At 42.9% G+C, this 16527-nt stretch overlaps 1 protein-coding gene across 2 annotated transcripts in view; it reads left to right on the top strand.

Moving 5' to 3' along the window:
• EFCAB6 (EF-hand calcium binding domain 6) overlaps positions 1-16527 on the top strand; it is a 270887-nt gene that overhangs the window by 145000 nt on the left and 109360 nt on the right. For both annotated transcript variants that reach the window (XM_077469390.1, XM_077469391.1), the window contains exons 11-13: positions 8145-8255; positions 9902-10022; positions 13478-13648. In XM_077469390.1, the coding sequence (XP_077325516.1) occupies positions 8145-8255; positions 9902-10022; positions 13478-13648 (403 nt within the window). The remainder of the gene's footprint in view (positions 1-8144; positions 8256-9901; positions 10023-13477; positions 13649-16527) is intronic.

A 16527-nucleotide genomic window follows, 5' to 3' on the forward strand; every position in this document is an offset into this window, starting at 1 on the left:
GTCTTGCAATTTCAAAGTCGCACTGGTGTGAACAGGGGCTAAATCATAAAACCTACAGGAAGAGAGTTCTAACTTCATCAGTGTGACGAGTCCATAGAGCTAATGGGAGGTAGCCCAGAACTCTAATGCCCCATACACACGGTCGGAAATTCCAACAGAAAAAGTCCGATCGGATTATGTTGTCGGAAAATCCAATCGTGTGTGGGCTCTATCGGACTTTTTCCGTCCTGAATTTTGAGAGCTGGATCAAAAATTTTCCGACAACTAAATCCGATTGGACTTTTTCCGATCGTGTGTAGAGAATTTCCGACGGACAAAGGGTTACGCATGCTCAGAATAAATTACGAGACAAAAGCTTTTGGCGACTGGCCTCTTTATAGTCCCGTTGTACGTGATTTGCGTCACCTTGTTCTGAACGAACGGATTTTCCGACAACTTTGTGCGACCGTGTGTATGCAACACAAGTTTCGGCCAAAATCCGTTGGAAAAAATCCGACGGATTTTGTGGTCGGAAAAAATCCGATGGATTTTGTGGTCGGAATGTCCGACCGTGTGTACAGGGCATTAAAAGTGTTGTTACTCTGTTTTTTTCTCATATAACCGTGCATCACAACAGGGAATCGCAAACATAATCGTTACTTTACAAACCTTCTGCCAGGTAAAACTCTCCCTAATTTTATGTTTCATCTTCATATTTAGCTGATCATCTGAAATTGCGAATACAGCTACATTCTGCCCAAAACATATTCAGGTAGAAATTGGTTCTTTCATTCACCTAAATCAAGTTTTATTCATTTTACAGTTTCAGTTTTTTTTCTATAGCAGATATTTATTCTTTTTTTTTGGACTGATGCTTTTTCATGGAGCTTTCACACGTGCAACATTTTCCATTTTACAGCATGATTTTTTTTTTTTTATAAAATGTCAGTAAAATGTCGACACATGCATCTGATTTTCTTCTCGTCATACATGGCGTGATTTAGTTAATAGCACTATGCAGTGACTCGGCTTGAAGCAACTTTCAGAAATGCAAAGACTGTTGATCTGAAGCATGTAAAAAAGAAAAATATTGAACACCTTTTACATTTTTCTCATTGTTTTTTAAAGAACACAATCACTGTCTTCACTTGTACCATTTTCACACTTTTTGTTTCCTTCATTATTTTTATTACATTTTGTTTCTCCTTTCTGCAATACTTAATTTCGCCTTGTCTTTCTGCCCGATAAGGCAGTCACAACTGGGCTTATAAACAAAATAATATTTACAGGTACAGGTTGATTTATGAAAGATTTATATTTCCCTCTTAGTTTTGTTTACTTTGCCTATTTCTGACTCTTCGGGGGGCTTAGAGGTCACTTGCAGTCAAACATTTGCTGCCCCCTCAACTGCATGACCTTGTACACTATTTCCAAGCTTATAAGTGTGACGTCAAGCAGTTGGTAGGGTAGCCTCTGAACCCCAATTTAATTAAAAGTGTCATGCATCAACAAAGTACACCTAATGGCAAAAAGACATGTCTCTTCTGCAAAAAAGCCTTCATGCTTTCCTCCTCACGGGATGCTTTAGAATGTACACTGAGCTAAGCATGTTCAATTTCGTGTACATTCATGGTACACCTCCATGCCGAAATGAATGACCTCCTGCGTGAATGCACAAGAGTTAGATCATCCTGGCCTGGCCACCAAGATGGTCAAAGATCCTGGACCTAGAAAAGACTGAGGAGACATTGGTGGTGTTGACAAGGTAGCTCGTAGGCATTTGAATGTTTGGGGTGGCGACTATTCAAGGCTTTAGTTCCGATATAGGATATGGTCTATCAGTTTGGTGTGGTGTGCACAGAGCCCTGACTTCAACCCAACTGGACTCTTTGGGATTAATTCCAATGCTGATTGAGAGCCAAGTCTTCTTACCCTAATGTACTATTCATGGAGTCTGGGTTGGGATGTCATATACAAATCTTAATCATGTTCTCATAGGCATCATCCCAAAACAAATTGCAAAGTATTAATAAAACCACAAAAAAGGGGACTTTAAATATGCCTGTGAGAACTAAGACTATTCACATTTGTGTAAAAAATACAAAAATCTTTATTAAATTACATATTAAAAAAGGTATACATACATTGCAGTACATATACCCTACATCGTTGAATATAATCATAGAGCTAATACATGTCTTAAGTACATTCGTTTAATGATATCCCATCGTGTAAGTCTACGCGTTTTCGCGGGAACCCCCCCTTATTTAGTATTTCGGAAATCATATACAACATGGTGGTCCTGCCATGAATGTATTTTTTTCAGCACTTCATTGGGTGACAACTGTCTCCCATGTAGCTCTGTAAGTATACATTATTATTATTATTCAGGATTTATATAGCGCCAACAGTTTGCGCAGCGCTTTAATATATGGTATAAATCAGGAAAAATTTAGCTCCCATATAAAATCAAGAAAACAAAAAGAATCTCCAAGTGAAAGTGTGCCTACCATGGGACACATTTCATTATCACAATAGCTAAGTTGGTCGTTTTGGTAATGAGAATGAATGTAAGGTTAGATCTCCCTGGTTGTTGTATATGAGTGAATTAATGGGAGGTGAAATCAAGTAGACCAAACGTATATGGAAGATATCTATATAGAAAATACCACTCTTCCATCCGATATCCTCACAAATGTTCTTTTGGTTGTATGGGTACAGACTACCACAGACACATGACAAAATCTTTAGAAAAGCCTTCTCAGAGGAGTTCTAGCCAGAAAAGGGAGGGCAGCTTTTTTAATAATACCTATAGTTTTAAAATGGGATGTCCAACAAGCTCATTTATGTGTGATGGTCGGGTATCCACAAACCTTTGGAAATATAGGGGTTGATTTACTAAAGGCAAAAAGACTTCACTTTGCAAAGTGCAGTTGCTCCAGAGCTCAGTAAGTGAGTTAAAGCTTCAATTTGCAAAAAGTACCCAATCACATGCAAGGAAAAAAATAGCATTTTTGTTTGTACGATTGGATGATGGAAGTCAGCAGAGCTTCTGGTCCTTTACTAAGCTCTGTTGCAACTGCTCTTGTAGAGTGGGGTTGATTTACTAAAGGCAAATAGATTGTGCACTTTGCAGAGTGCAGTTGCACTCTGATAGAGCGGTTGCTCCAGAGCTTAAATGATCAGAAGCTCTACTGACATCCCTCATCCAATTATGCAAACAAAAATGCTGTTTTTTTTTTCATTTTCCTTGCACATGATTGGGAATTCTTTGCAAAGCGAAGCTTTACCTCATTTACTAAGCTCTGGAGCAACTGCACTTTGCAAAGTGCACAGTCTATTTGCCTTTAGGAAATTAACCCCATAATGTATAAATTAATGTCTTTGTAAGCTGTAACATTACCACCATCATTCTGTGGAAACACCAGAATACAACCATTTAGACAGATGTCCACATTCATATGTAGGTATGTTGGTCAGGTATCCACAAACTTTGGGCATTAAATGTAGATTTCCCAGTCAACTGGTTTAACTTCTTTAGAGCCACCCTTCTGCATTGTACTGCGGAGAGGTGGCTCCTACAGGCACAGCGATGTACCTGTATGTTGCTGTCATCTTCCAGGTACCAGGCAAGCAGGGAGAAGGAACAAATAGCTTTTTAGTAAAAAAGCAGCACGTAATGCACACATTAACGCTTGTTAGAGACACACTAAAGGTGGTGTTCCGGCCGGATAAGCGGAAGTTCCACTTTTGCATTGAACTCTGCTTTAACCCCTTGATTGCTCTGAGATGTCAACCCCTTCCTAGCCAGTGTCATTAGTATAGTGTCATCGGTGGCGTCAGTTCACACCCAGTGTCTGTTAGTGTCAGATTGTCTTACCACGGTCCCAAAATAGATAAATAAAAATTCAAATATATATACCATAGTTTGTAGACACTATAACTTTCACACAAACTAATCAATATACACCTATTGTGATTTTTTTTTTTTTTTTTTTTTTACTTTTTACCAAGTACATGTAGCAGAATAAGTTTTGGCCTAAATTTATGAAGAATTAGATTTTTTATTTTTTTATTTTATTGCATATGTTTTATAGCAGAAAGTAAAAAATATTGTTGGGTTCTTTTTGTTAAAAATTTTTGGTCTTTTTTCATTTATATAATAAAAAAACCCAGTGGTGATCAAATACCACCCAAATAATTTATTTGTGTGGAAAAAATTACATACATTTTAATTGGGTACAACATTGCATGACTGCGTAATTACCAGTTAAAGTAGCTCAGTGCTAAATAGCAAAAAATGGCATGGTCATAAATGGGGCAAAACCTTCTGGAGCTCACAAGTGGTTAACATTATCACAGGCATGGGAAAAATGTATAGTTTCTTTTATATTTTCTAGGGTTAAAGATGAACATGTAACTGCAAATTACCCATATTGGGCAAAATACATAAAGAAAGACAGCCGCCATCTGTTGATGAGGTCTCCACTCTTCATAAATCTTCCATGTTTTTATTTTTTATAATATCTCTGAACACTATACGGGTAAAAAAGAAACAGATTAAACAATCACGTTTACCGTCATGAGCAGATTGTGTGGCTACTGAATGAGTGGTATTATGGGCACATAGAAAAGATATATTATAATTTTCTGCCTTTGTTTTCATACAATGGCCGCTGGTTTTCATAATCATCCAGTTTATAGTTTTCTCAAAAGTAACAGAGTAAATCACAATGGATTATTATGTAAAGAATATAATAGTGAGCGTATTGAAAGAAGAATTTAGAATTTCTTGCAAGAAAAGTATTTTGGAGTAAATATTACGCAACTGATAAACAGTTTGGGCCCATCAGATGTATTATTCTGTTGCAAAGCATTGTCTATCAGGATGCTGTCCACTGAGATGTACACGGCAATTACAAGGAATATCCAGTTAATAAATATATTCAAACACAAAAATAACAGAATTATCCATGTGGCCAAAGGTTTGTGTCCACAAACCTGCGTGTAAACTATATGGCCAAAGGTTTGTGTCCACAAACCTGCGTGTAAATTATATGGCCAAAGGTTTGTGTCCACAAACCTGCGTGTAAACTATATGGCCAAAGTTTTGTGTCAACAAACCTGTGTAAAAGAGATTTTAATTCTCACATCTCCACTACTTCTCTCATGTTCTCTTTTTAACTGGAACTTCTTTCCACGTGCCATTAGACATTAACCAAGCCTTTAAAGAGGAACTGATCCCTGGAAGCTGTGCTTAAAAAAAGCAGACAGAATGCAAAGGGCTAGTCATCAGTTATGCCTGTGGTCTCCTATAGCTGATCTCTACCCATAATTGACTTAAGCATGCCTTGTCCTGCACTGTCTCTCCATATGGATGTGGCCATCTTGGTAGGGGCAGGGCTTTGCTTCCTCATATCAGAACCTCCAGGAAGTTGAACAGTAAGCGGCACAGCAGTGAAATCACCTAATCTCAAGCCAAATCCCCTGGAACTACCAGTCAGAGGCAGCAGTGCCTTAGCTTTCACTCTGAAGATATACATTTATGAGAATGTAAGCATATGAGTGCCTGGCATGTTCACATGTCACAAAGTGCTCTGCCATTCTTCAGGAGAAATTCCAAACAAAAGGTACTGCTTAGGCAGGGCTCACGTCCTGCAGGGATGTGTGGGAATGACGTTCCTGCACTTTTTTCACAGCAGGAACACCATTCTCGTTAGCAACCCCGTTAAGCAGGGCCAGACTAGCCTGCAGGGATATTTTTTGGTTGGCTGCCTGCCCTGGGACCGCTTTGAGCTGTGGTTGCAGCGCTCCCCTCCTTCGCTCCTCCACCCCCTCTTGTTTACATGTCACACACAGCGATCTCCCTGCTGTGTCACAGAGCTGAGTCTGAAGTGTTCGGCCGTGCTGTAACAAAAGTCCCGCCTCCTCGTAGACCAGCTCGCATGATAGACGGAACACTGATTAAGATCAGTGTTCCATCTATCACATGAGCTGGTCTAGCAGGAGGCGGGACTTTTGTTTGGCTGCATTGATGGGCATGGTGAGGCTGCATGGACTGGCACAGTGAGGCTGCATTGATGGGCAGTGAGGCAGTATGTATGGACACAGCAACTCTGCATGACGGGCACAGTGAGGCTGCATTGATGGGCACAGTAAAGCTGCATTGATGTGCACAGTAAAGCTGCATTGATGTGCACAGTGAGACTTCATGGATGGGCACAGTGAGGCTGCATTGACGGGCACAGTAGGGCTGCATGGACAGGCACAGTAGGGCTGCATGGATGGGCACAGTGAGGCTGCATAAACTGGCACAGTGAGGCTGCATAGACGGGCACAGTGAGGCTGCATTGACGGGCACAGAGAAGCTGCATATGATGGGCAGTGAGGCAGCATTGATGGTCACAGTGACTCTGCATGACGGCACAGTGAGGCTGCATTGATGGGCATAGTGATACAGTATTGATGGGCATATTAAAGCTCCATTGATGGGCACAGTGAGGCTGTATTGATGGGCACAGTGAGGCTGCATGGAAAGGGCACAATGAGGCTGCATTGATGGGCACTGTAAGGCTAAATAGACAGGCACAGTGAGGCTGCATGGATGGTCAGTGAGGCAGCATAGACGGGCTTAGTGAGGTTGCATTGATGAGCATAGTGAGGCTGCATTGATGGGCACAGTAAAGCTGCATTGATGGGCACAGTGAGGCTGCGTTGATGGGCAGTGAGACTGCATTGATGGGCAGAGTAAAGTTGCATTTGATGGGCAGTGAGGCTGCATTGATGGACACAGTGAGGCTGCATTCATGGGCACAGCGAAGTTGCATTTGATGGGAACAGTGAGGCTACATTGATGGGCACAGTAAAGCTGCATTAATGGGCACAGTGAGGCTGCATTGCTGGGGACACTGATAAGGCCGCACTTATGGGGACACTGAACAGGTTGCACTGATGGGGACACTGATCAGGCTGTACTGATGGGGACACTGATCAGGCTGTACTGATGGGGACACTGATCAGGCTGCACTGATGGGGACACTGATCAGGCTGCACTGATGGGGCCTGATCTATTAAAAATTGATTATTATTTTCCAATCCCTGAAGTTATTAGTCTGACTGGTTGAATGGATGCATGCGCAGCTCCGATCCCTCTTTTAATGACAATGTTGCCTTTTTAATGTTTGCTTTGGAAGGTTTAGACAGGGATTGCTGTTGTTTTTCATATTTATGGTGCTTTAAAATGTATTGACTTCAACCTTAGTGTCCCGCAGTTGGGGCCTTCTTGGGGAGGGGGGGGGGGGGGGGGGTTGTCCCCTTTTTTTCATATGCGTTTTTTGGTAACGTGCACTGCGCCATGTGGTAATTACTGCATGGTGAAAGGTTGATAATACACCTATATAAGTGGGCTACACTGTTATTAGTGGTAGACCCAGGCATTGCAAATATTTTTTAACTGTACTTCTCCTTTAACCTTACCTGACTGAACCAACTTTTTCTTCACATAAGTGTGGCCAGACGCTGATTGGCAAGCTACAGGCTTGTGACTCAGCAGTAAGGAGGCTGCATTAGCCCACGTACACACGGTCGGAGATTTTGCCAACCAAATCCGTCGGATTTTGCCCGTCGGATTTAGTCCGACGGATTGTGTCCGAAACTGTTGCATACACACGGTCGGGCCAAGTTGGCGAAAAATCCGATCTTTCAGAACGTGATGACGTAATTTCGTTACGATGGGACTACATTCAGGCTAGTAGCCAATAGCTTTGATGTAGGAATTTGATCTGAGCATGCGTGGCACTTGGTCCGATGAAAATGCTCTACGCATGATCGGATTAGGTCAGTCCGGCCCAGTTGGTCGGGAAATATTTCCAACATGTTGGAAAATTGGGTCGGATGGAGATTCGGACGGAATCAGTCCGATGCATATCACACACAGTCGGATTATCTGACGACACGGTCCGATAAGACTCATTCCGACAGATTCTCCGACCATGTGTACAAGGGCTTAGGTGGACTTAACTGGAAGGATCAACATGTATTTATAGGATTAAGTGTAAACTGAAGGGGCAGATGCATTTAAAAGTGGTGCAACACATTTTTTGGATGCCTTCTTTTTCTATCATAGTCTCACTTTAATGTGTGTAATTTGAATGCTTTTCTTCCAGGTTTAAATTCAATGTCACAGACACAGTCTCCTGGGAGCAGTTCCTGAAGAAGTTTCAGGGACCTCTCAACATTGAAAATGGCCAGACTCTGCCGATCAAGTCAAATCACAGGTGATTTATCACGATTACATGATAGTTTATGTTTTTGGGGTTTATTTTAAAATATGAAAAGAGAGATCATTACACAAAGACTTGAAGGTATAACCAAACTTTATAAAACATTTAATTGAGTAATGACAGCAATAACAATTGTAATAATATTGAAAAAATATAACCAGAAACTTAGCTGCAGGTAGGATATAGATGAAAAGTGGTCACATGCTCCTCTATACATTAGGTATTTTGTGACTTAGAAAATAAATGGACTGGCTAGAGAGGTCAGGAAGGTATACGTGGGTCAATGTGATAGGCTTTCAGGAGATTTTTTAGGAAATGGAGGAGTGACAGACTTTCTTTAACATTAAGCTATGACACAGTGGTGGCTGGTAAAGTTTTAGGATGGGGGGGACCAGACCTTGCCCTCCCTTTTTGCCCCCTCCCATTTCTCAGGAGCCCCACCCCTTATAGGATCCACCCACTCTGTCCCCTGTATTCCACTTGCTTCCACCCATAGTGTCAGGAGTATACAGCTCAGCATCACAGGACAGAGTATACAGCCGCAGCATCACAAGACAGTGTATATAGCTCAGCATCACAGGACAGAGTAAATAGCCCAGCATCACAGATCATGGTATATAGCGCAGCCTCATAGATCATGATTTAGCACAGCCTCACAGATCATGGTATATAGCACAGCCTCACAGATCATTGTATGTAGCACAGCTTCACAGATCATGGTATAGCACATTCTCACAGATCGTGGTATATGGGAAGATCAGTTGACTCCAGACAATTCCAGAGTAGCAAATCTTTCAGTTCTATGTGAAAAAAGCAAACGCTATACTGATCAGCATATGTGATATGTTTTTTGCATGTCATTATTTACAGTATAGATATTGCTATATGATATCAACTTAAACCCCACTTTTCCTTGTTTATATTACCTGCCAATATTACCTGCCAATATCTTAGTATACAATCTTCATTACGTGGTTATATTTAATGTTATTTCCCCCGGTTTATGACATCCTCATATCAGAGCCTTCAGTAAGGGTGCCATGGGGATGATAATCTGTTATCGCAATTTGTGCATTCTCTTTAAAATGATGAGACCACTCATATACTGCTAGGGTTTGTTCGGGACAATCAGTGTAATGAGCCTCCAAGGTTATATTTGGTGAGGCTTACTTACTTAGCTCCACTCGGGCTGCGCGTTCCACAGAGCTGCTGACGACACTTGCGGTTTATCACTGGCACGGGGAAACCGCAAGTGACGTTGTAACTCAGATGGAAAGCACCGCCCATGTCCTAGGGCTGTGCCAATCTCGATCAAAGCACTCAGCCGCAGTGATACTACGGTCACCAGGCAGAACAAGGCAGGTCAAAAGCCTGCAAATGAAGCATCTCTTCTGCAATCTCGTAATTGCATAGACATTGCGCTTCCCATAGTGCCCTGTGTCTGGCCCCCGAACACAGTGCATTTAAAGGACCTTTTTATCTATATTTTTTTTTATTGATTTCATTTTTGTGACTGCCAGGGGGGTGACGTGTGATGCCCATGCGCCTCCTATGGACGGGCCACCACTGCTATGACATTTAATATTTACATATTTATCCAAAACCCTTTACAACTGAGTATGTTCATCTTTACATCTTAGGGTGAGTCCTGTGAAAATAAGAGATGAAGCATTCTCGAATGATCACATTCTTCAGAAACTTCACCAACACTTCCAGGAAGCCTACCCTTCGCTGAAACAGGCCTTTCTTATACTTGATGAGGTGAGTGTCATTCTTGTATGGCATTAATATTGTATATAATTTACTATAGTCAGCACCTGTTATGTAATATGGGTATAGTATGACTTTAAGCTAATTTTAGCTTATTTTACTGATTTTACTCATTGTACTATTCTGTAGAAAGAAATTGTGTATGTGCAGTCAGTGGTTGGTGTATAAGGTACAACTCTTTAGAATAAGGACACCTACAAAACTTAATTTGACAAAGGGTTGGCAGTGTTCTTTGGGTGTTTTATTCATTGCTCACTTTGCAGAATTATAGCATTCCCTTAGGTTTGCCACAAGTTTCACTCATGTCTGAAAAAAACACTTAAATGCTAACCTTTATAGCCTGTGCTCACCACAGAGGTTCATAGAGCTCATAATAAAACAAGTGCAAAGAGTATCTATTAAAGCTGAATTCCAGGTATGCATTTTATTGCATAGTTACATTGATCCAACTTGGACCAATATAAATATGCATATGTCATACCTGTGTGAACCTCACAATCTTCACCTAATACAGTGGGAGAAAAGTGCAAGGCTTCTGTTGAAGGTGTCCTGGTCAAAGAAGCAATACTTCATATTCCCATCACACACATTCCTGGATGAGCTCTCGAGTTTGGGTGCTGCAGCAACAACCAGCTGGATACTGGTTCAAGTCACAGTGAAGATATTTGTCAGCATACCATGGAATGACATAAATAGCGTCCAAACGAGACATGCCTGACAAAGGGGTCCTGCGTGACTCCAAAACGTTGCAACTCCTTGTGTTGTGATCATGCAATAAATTACCCATTTGGATGCTATTTATGTCATTCCATGGTGTCCTGGGAAATATGTTCACTGGTCAAAGAAGCATCCCCTGTGTTTGCTATGCAGACAGAGGACCTGAAAGACAGTGGCAATTGCTGTAGTAGCAGGACTTGGTGATCCTACCATGAAGGTCTTTGTTCAGGCACCTCCTGTTATAGGATGACAGCGCTCTGTTCTTGTCTCCCAATTGTACTTCTGGTTGATTGCCCTGTTGCACGGGCTTCCAATGGAGTCTACAAGTGACTGATTCAACACACAATCTGTAGACATGGATCATTGTGGCCATCATCAGGAAACTATGCCTGCATACTGTGTGTTGAAATAGCTACTTGCAGTCTCCATAGAAAGCCTGCGTGATATAGTCCCTCCAATAAGACCCGTATTCGGGCATAGTTTCCTAATGGTGGCCTCAGGCATAGATTCCTGGTGGTGGTCACAGGCATAGTTTCCTGATGGAGGCTACAGTGATTGTACAGGCTTCCAATGGAAGCTACAAGTGACTGATTCAACACACAGTCTGTAGACTGGATCATTGTGGCCACCATCAGGAAACTATGCCTGCATATTGTGTGTTGAAATAGCTACTTGCAGTCTCCATAGAAAGCCTGTGTGACATGTTTCCTCCAATAGGACATTTATCCAGGAATCCTCTTACAAATGTTTGTCTAGGTGGTACAGAACCCCCTCTCGCCTTGCTCAGATGTTTTCTGGTGCTGACACTAGAAGCTGGAGGGGCTGCACCCAGAGGGGTACTTTTCTCAACCTTTGGTGGTCATGCTCTAAAATTAGGGTAATCTGGTAGGCGATTACTCCTTGGATAAAAAACAACAACCAATTCAATGTACTCCGCTTTAGTTTCGGTTCCATGATGTCCCTGCTTCAGTTAAGCTACAGTGGAAGAGCATTACTCCTTATCTGTTGAATTCAGCGGCGAGCCTGATTCTAAGATATTGGAGGCAAGCTATTTGCCTTACATTAGCTGACTGGAAAAGGGAAGCAAATATTATTATGGAAGCAGAACATTGCGTACATTCTGTTAGAATAGAAACCAACTTGACAGATTTCATGATATTTGGTCGGGTTCGTTGTATTATTCTTATGAGATCTCAGATGGCTGAATGGGTACTTCTCTGGTTATCTTATATGCCCTATCTTTTCTGGGTTCCTGAGTATACATAGGCAACATTTCCCTATGTCCTTTTCGACAGCTTTAGCAGTATTGTTAGTAAGCATCCCACTTTCTTTTCTTTTTTTTTATATTATTTGTATTCGATATTTAAAGTGATACTAAAGTCTTGTTTTTTGTTTGTTTAAAAATAACAAACATGCTTTGTTAACCTGCTCTGTGCAATTATTTTGCACAGAGCAGCCCAGAACCTCCCCTTCTAGGGTCCCTCGCTTGCACTCCTGGCCCCTCCCTCCTGCCGAGTGCCCCCACAGCAAGCAGCTTGCTATGGGGGCGACCGAGCTGAGCTGCTACTCTGTGTGTCCATTCAGACACGGAGCCGTGGCTTGGCCCCACCCCCTCTCTCTCCTGAATAGCTCACTGTCTTTGACAGCAGCGGGAGACCAATGGTGCCCGATGTTGTCTCAGACAATGAGGCAGAGTCCCTGGACAGTCGAGGCTCTCGTGCAACATTGCTGGATCGAGATGGGGCTCAGGTAATTATTAGGGGGGCTGCTCCACACAGAAGCTTCTTTATCTTAATGCATACAATGCATTAAGAAAAAAAAACCTTCTGCCTTTAGAACCACTATAATATAAGGTGTACACACCCCCTAATGATCTCAATAGAGCTGACAACCTGTTTTTGACAGGTACCCTTCCCCCCACTTCTGGGAGACCTCACCACAGTGACCTCGGCCTTTCTCCTCCTTCCTCCGCTGCCGGGCCAGTTATAAAGCACAGCGTGCTTCGCATGCGTAGTAGGGAACTGGCTGTGAAGCCGAAAGATTTCATTGCCAGCTTCCCTGACCGCAAATAGCGGCTGCAGCACCCGCAAGCCAATCAGAAAATCGACTGGGGGGCCGACATCACAGGACCCCTGGACAGCTAAGTGTCCTAATATTAAAAGTCAGAAACTGCAGTATTTGTAGCTGCTGACTTTTAATTTTTTGGTGGGCGGCAGAACTCTTCTTTAAGCTAGTTTTTATTGGTATTTATCCTCTTTTATTGCTGTTTGAGAATTGATACCTGTCCATTGCACCCCCAACCTGTACAAACCATGTCCTTTGTATAGACATTGTCATTTGGATTATCCGACATATGATCTATATTACTGCATTTTATAGGGACTTTTCTTGCAATACTGTCCTTTGTTTTTTTGTATCCTTTTTTCTGATATTCCTGTTTTGTAGAACTTAAAAAAAAAAAGCAATTGTCAGAAAAAAAAAAAAAAAAGCCTGTGTGACAGCAATTCGGAAACAGGGTCAGAGTAATATCACCCTGTAACAGAGTTGAACAAGGACCTTGGCAAGAACACAAGATATAATTTTACTTAAAGCTGTGGATTTAAATGTATTAAAAATTACTTAAAGCTTATATGAGATTTTAGTTGTTTGAATTACATTTACACTAATTGGACGGACCCTTCTAGGGTGTTTTAAGCGAGTGATGTCTTATTTTTCTCCATGGGTCTCAGGGACGCAAAGGCAAAGTGAGCAGGAAGGAGCTACGCCGTCTCGTTGACTGCATGATGTTCCGCATCACAGACGAGCAGTTCAAACAATTAATGATCATCCTGGACCCAGAACACACCGGATTCATCAGCTACCACCAGTTCCTGGACCTGTTTGAAGAAAAAGAATCTGTTGTACGTGCCCATTAGCAGCTGAAATCAGTTTTTATTCCTCTGTCTGGTTTGTTCTGAGCTGTGAGACCTGAAAGCTTGCATAGCGATAGGAAAGAGCGATTCCTGAAAGATTGCCGTCACCCATCTAATGAGAATAATACTTTAACACTGCATTAGGCGACATGGAAAAGGTATTGCTTGGGAGGCCCCTGTAGTCAGAATGGCCAAAAAATACCAAAAGTTTAGAATTGATGATCTGTTATTAGATATTTCAGATAAAAAGTATGTGAATCTGGGCTTCCTTGTAGTTTAGTTGGGTTATAAATCGAGGAACAAAGAAGAATTTGCACAGCAAGCACATGGCTGCCAGACAAGGATGAATATAGACAATCCTAATGAGGGCTCGCAGTATGTAGCAGCGCTTGACTATGAAGTTGTAACTAGCACGTTCCACAGGCAGACAAAACTTTATTGGAAGCATGAATTTTTAAGAAGCAATTGTAGCCAAAGAGTAAATTAACCACTCAAGTGCTGAATCTTTTAAAACACAGGCTCAGCTCTACAGACAGCAGAAAACATTGAGCTTCTAAGCATTTATATTAAATGGGAAAGGATAAAAATATAGGTATTGCTGTTGTGTTTTTGGAGGTGCATGCTACAGGGCTGTCACCTTCACCCTTCCTTCATTCAGTGAGCTACTTACCGGTAATAGGTATACAGTCAGAAAAGTGGTGAATATTTAAAGCCCAACATCAAAATCATTTTTTTAATGTTCCTCCTGCTCCTCTAAAAAAGACATCTGCTGCAATACTCGCCTACCGTCTGGAACTGTCCCCATGCAGTACCTCACTTTCACCAGCATGTCACTCAACCTGAAAGGCTGAGGAAAGAAAAGGTAAGTAAAAAAAAGCATAACATACAGCTGGCACAGGCCCCAAGGCTGGTAGGAAACGGAGCCTGGAGTTGGACATTAACATGCACATACTCTTTCAGGGTTGGGGGTTCACTACATAGTTTTCTATCAGATTGCAAGGACCAGTGTAAGATCTGTAGGGGCCCCTGACCAAAATATTCAAACCTTTTGGAAGGGAAAAGGACAACATAATGACTGGTGAGAACTGAGCTGGTAAATAATAGTTACTAGCATATAATACTTTTTCCATTTCATTGGTATGACTGGTAAATTCTGCAATATTAACGTGGAAAATTTTGATGGGGGCAGGACCAGAATACAATTTTTAAGGGGTGTGGTTTGACAGTGTCAGGCCTTTTCAGGTTAACTTGTAGTTGTGATTCCCAAAATAAACTTTTATGGTACCATAAAAGTTCGAAAACATTTTTGTGAATGTAAAACTTTGATGTAAATTACGGATGTGGCACCCTAGCCTATAATGCCCTGTACACACTGTCAGACTTTCCGACGGAAAATGTAAAATCTGATCGTGTGTGGGCTCCATCTGACTTTTTGCGTCTGAATTTTCGACACACAAAGTTTGAGAGCTGGATATAAAATTTTCCGACAACAAAATCTGATCATTTAAATTCCGATCATGTGTAGACAATTCCGACGGACAAAGTGCCATGCATGCTCAGAATAAATTACGAGATGAAAGCTATTGGCTACTGGCCTATTTATAGTCCCATCATACATTTTCTACGTCACCACGCTCAGAACGATCGGATTTTCCGACAACTTTGTGCGACCATGTGTATGCTAGACAAGTTTGGGCCAAAATCCATCGGAAAGTCCGACCGTGTGTACAGGGCATATCACTAATTATCTAGCTAAAGCCACGTACACACGGGCGGACTGTCTGGCCTACTTAGTCCGCTGAAACACATTTCAGTGGACAGTCCGCTCGTGTGTGGGCTTCAGCGGACTTTTTCAGCGTGCAGTCTGGCGGACTAAGTATTTCGGAATTTCCGTAATACTGTCCGTCGGACTCGCATTTCGGCGGACAATCCGCCCGTGTGTGTGCCAGTCCGCCGTACTTTTGAAATGAGCGGACTTTTCCCACCCGGAGAAAAGTCCGCTCATTTCGAGCGGGTATCCAGGTAGGCGGGGCCCGTGAAGGAGACGTCGCTGGCCCCGCCGCCTGGTATGGACTTAAAGGGGAACCCCAACGCCGAAAAAAATCGGCGTGGGGGTCCCCCCCAAGTCCACAACAGATCCTTGTCCGAGCACGCTACCCGGCCGGCCAGGAAAGGGGGGCGAGCGAGCGCCCCCCTCCTGAGCCGTACCAGGCCACGTGCCCTCAACATGGGGGGGTGCCTTGGGGAAGGGGGGGCCGTGTGGCCCCCCCACCCCAAAGCACCTTGTCCCCATGTTGATGAGGACAAGGGCCTCTTCCCGACAACCCTGGCCGTTGGTTGTCGGGGTCTGCGGGCGGGGGGCTTATCGGAATCCGGGAGCCCCCTTTAATAAGGGGGCCCCCGGATACCGGCCCCCCACCCTATGTGAATGAGTATGGGGTACAATGTACCCCTACCCATTCACCTGTAAAATAAAAGTACCAAAAAAAACACAACACACGAGATAAAATACTTTATTGCACAGCTCCGGGGGTCTTCCGTCTTCGGGGGTCTTCTCGCCGGACTCCTCCGCTATCTTCTTGTAGCTCTTTTGCTAGCGGAGGAGTCCAGCTTTCTTCCTCGCCGCCGGCCTCTTCTCCCGACTTCGGGGGTCTTGTCCCCCTCTTCGGTTCTTCTGCCGGGCCACCGCGCCTTCTTATAGCTCTTTTACAGGCGGTGGCCCGGTCTTCTGTCGCCGCCGCCTTCCGTTCTTCTTCTTCTTCTTCTTCTTCTCCAGGAGATGTTGCCTCGACGATCTCTCCGGCCGGAATGCCAGGGACGCACTGCGCGGCCACTTATATAGGGACAAGGGGCGGTGTCACATGGCT

The sequence above is a fragment of the Lithobates pipiens genome, unplaced genomic scaffold (assembly GCF_037356315.1).
Source record: "Lithobates pipiens isolate NorthernLeopardFrog02 unplaced genomic scaffold, aLitPip1_a1.2 Scaffold_8, whole genome shotgun sequence".
Classification (NCBI taxonomy): Eukaryota; Metazoa; Chordata; class Amphibia; order Anura; family Ranidae; genus Lithobates; species Lithobates pipiens.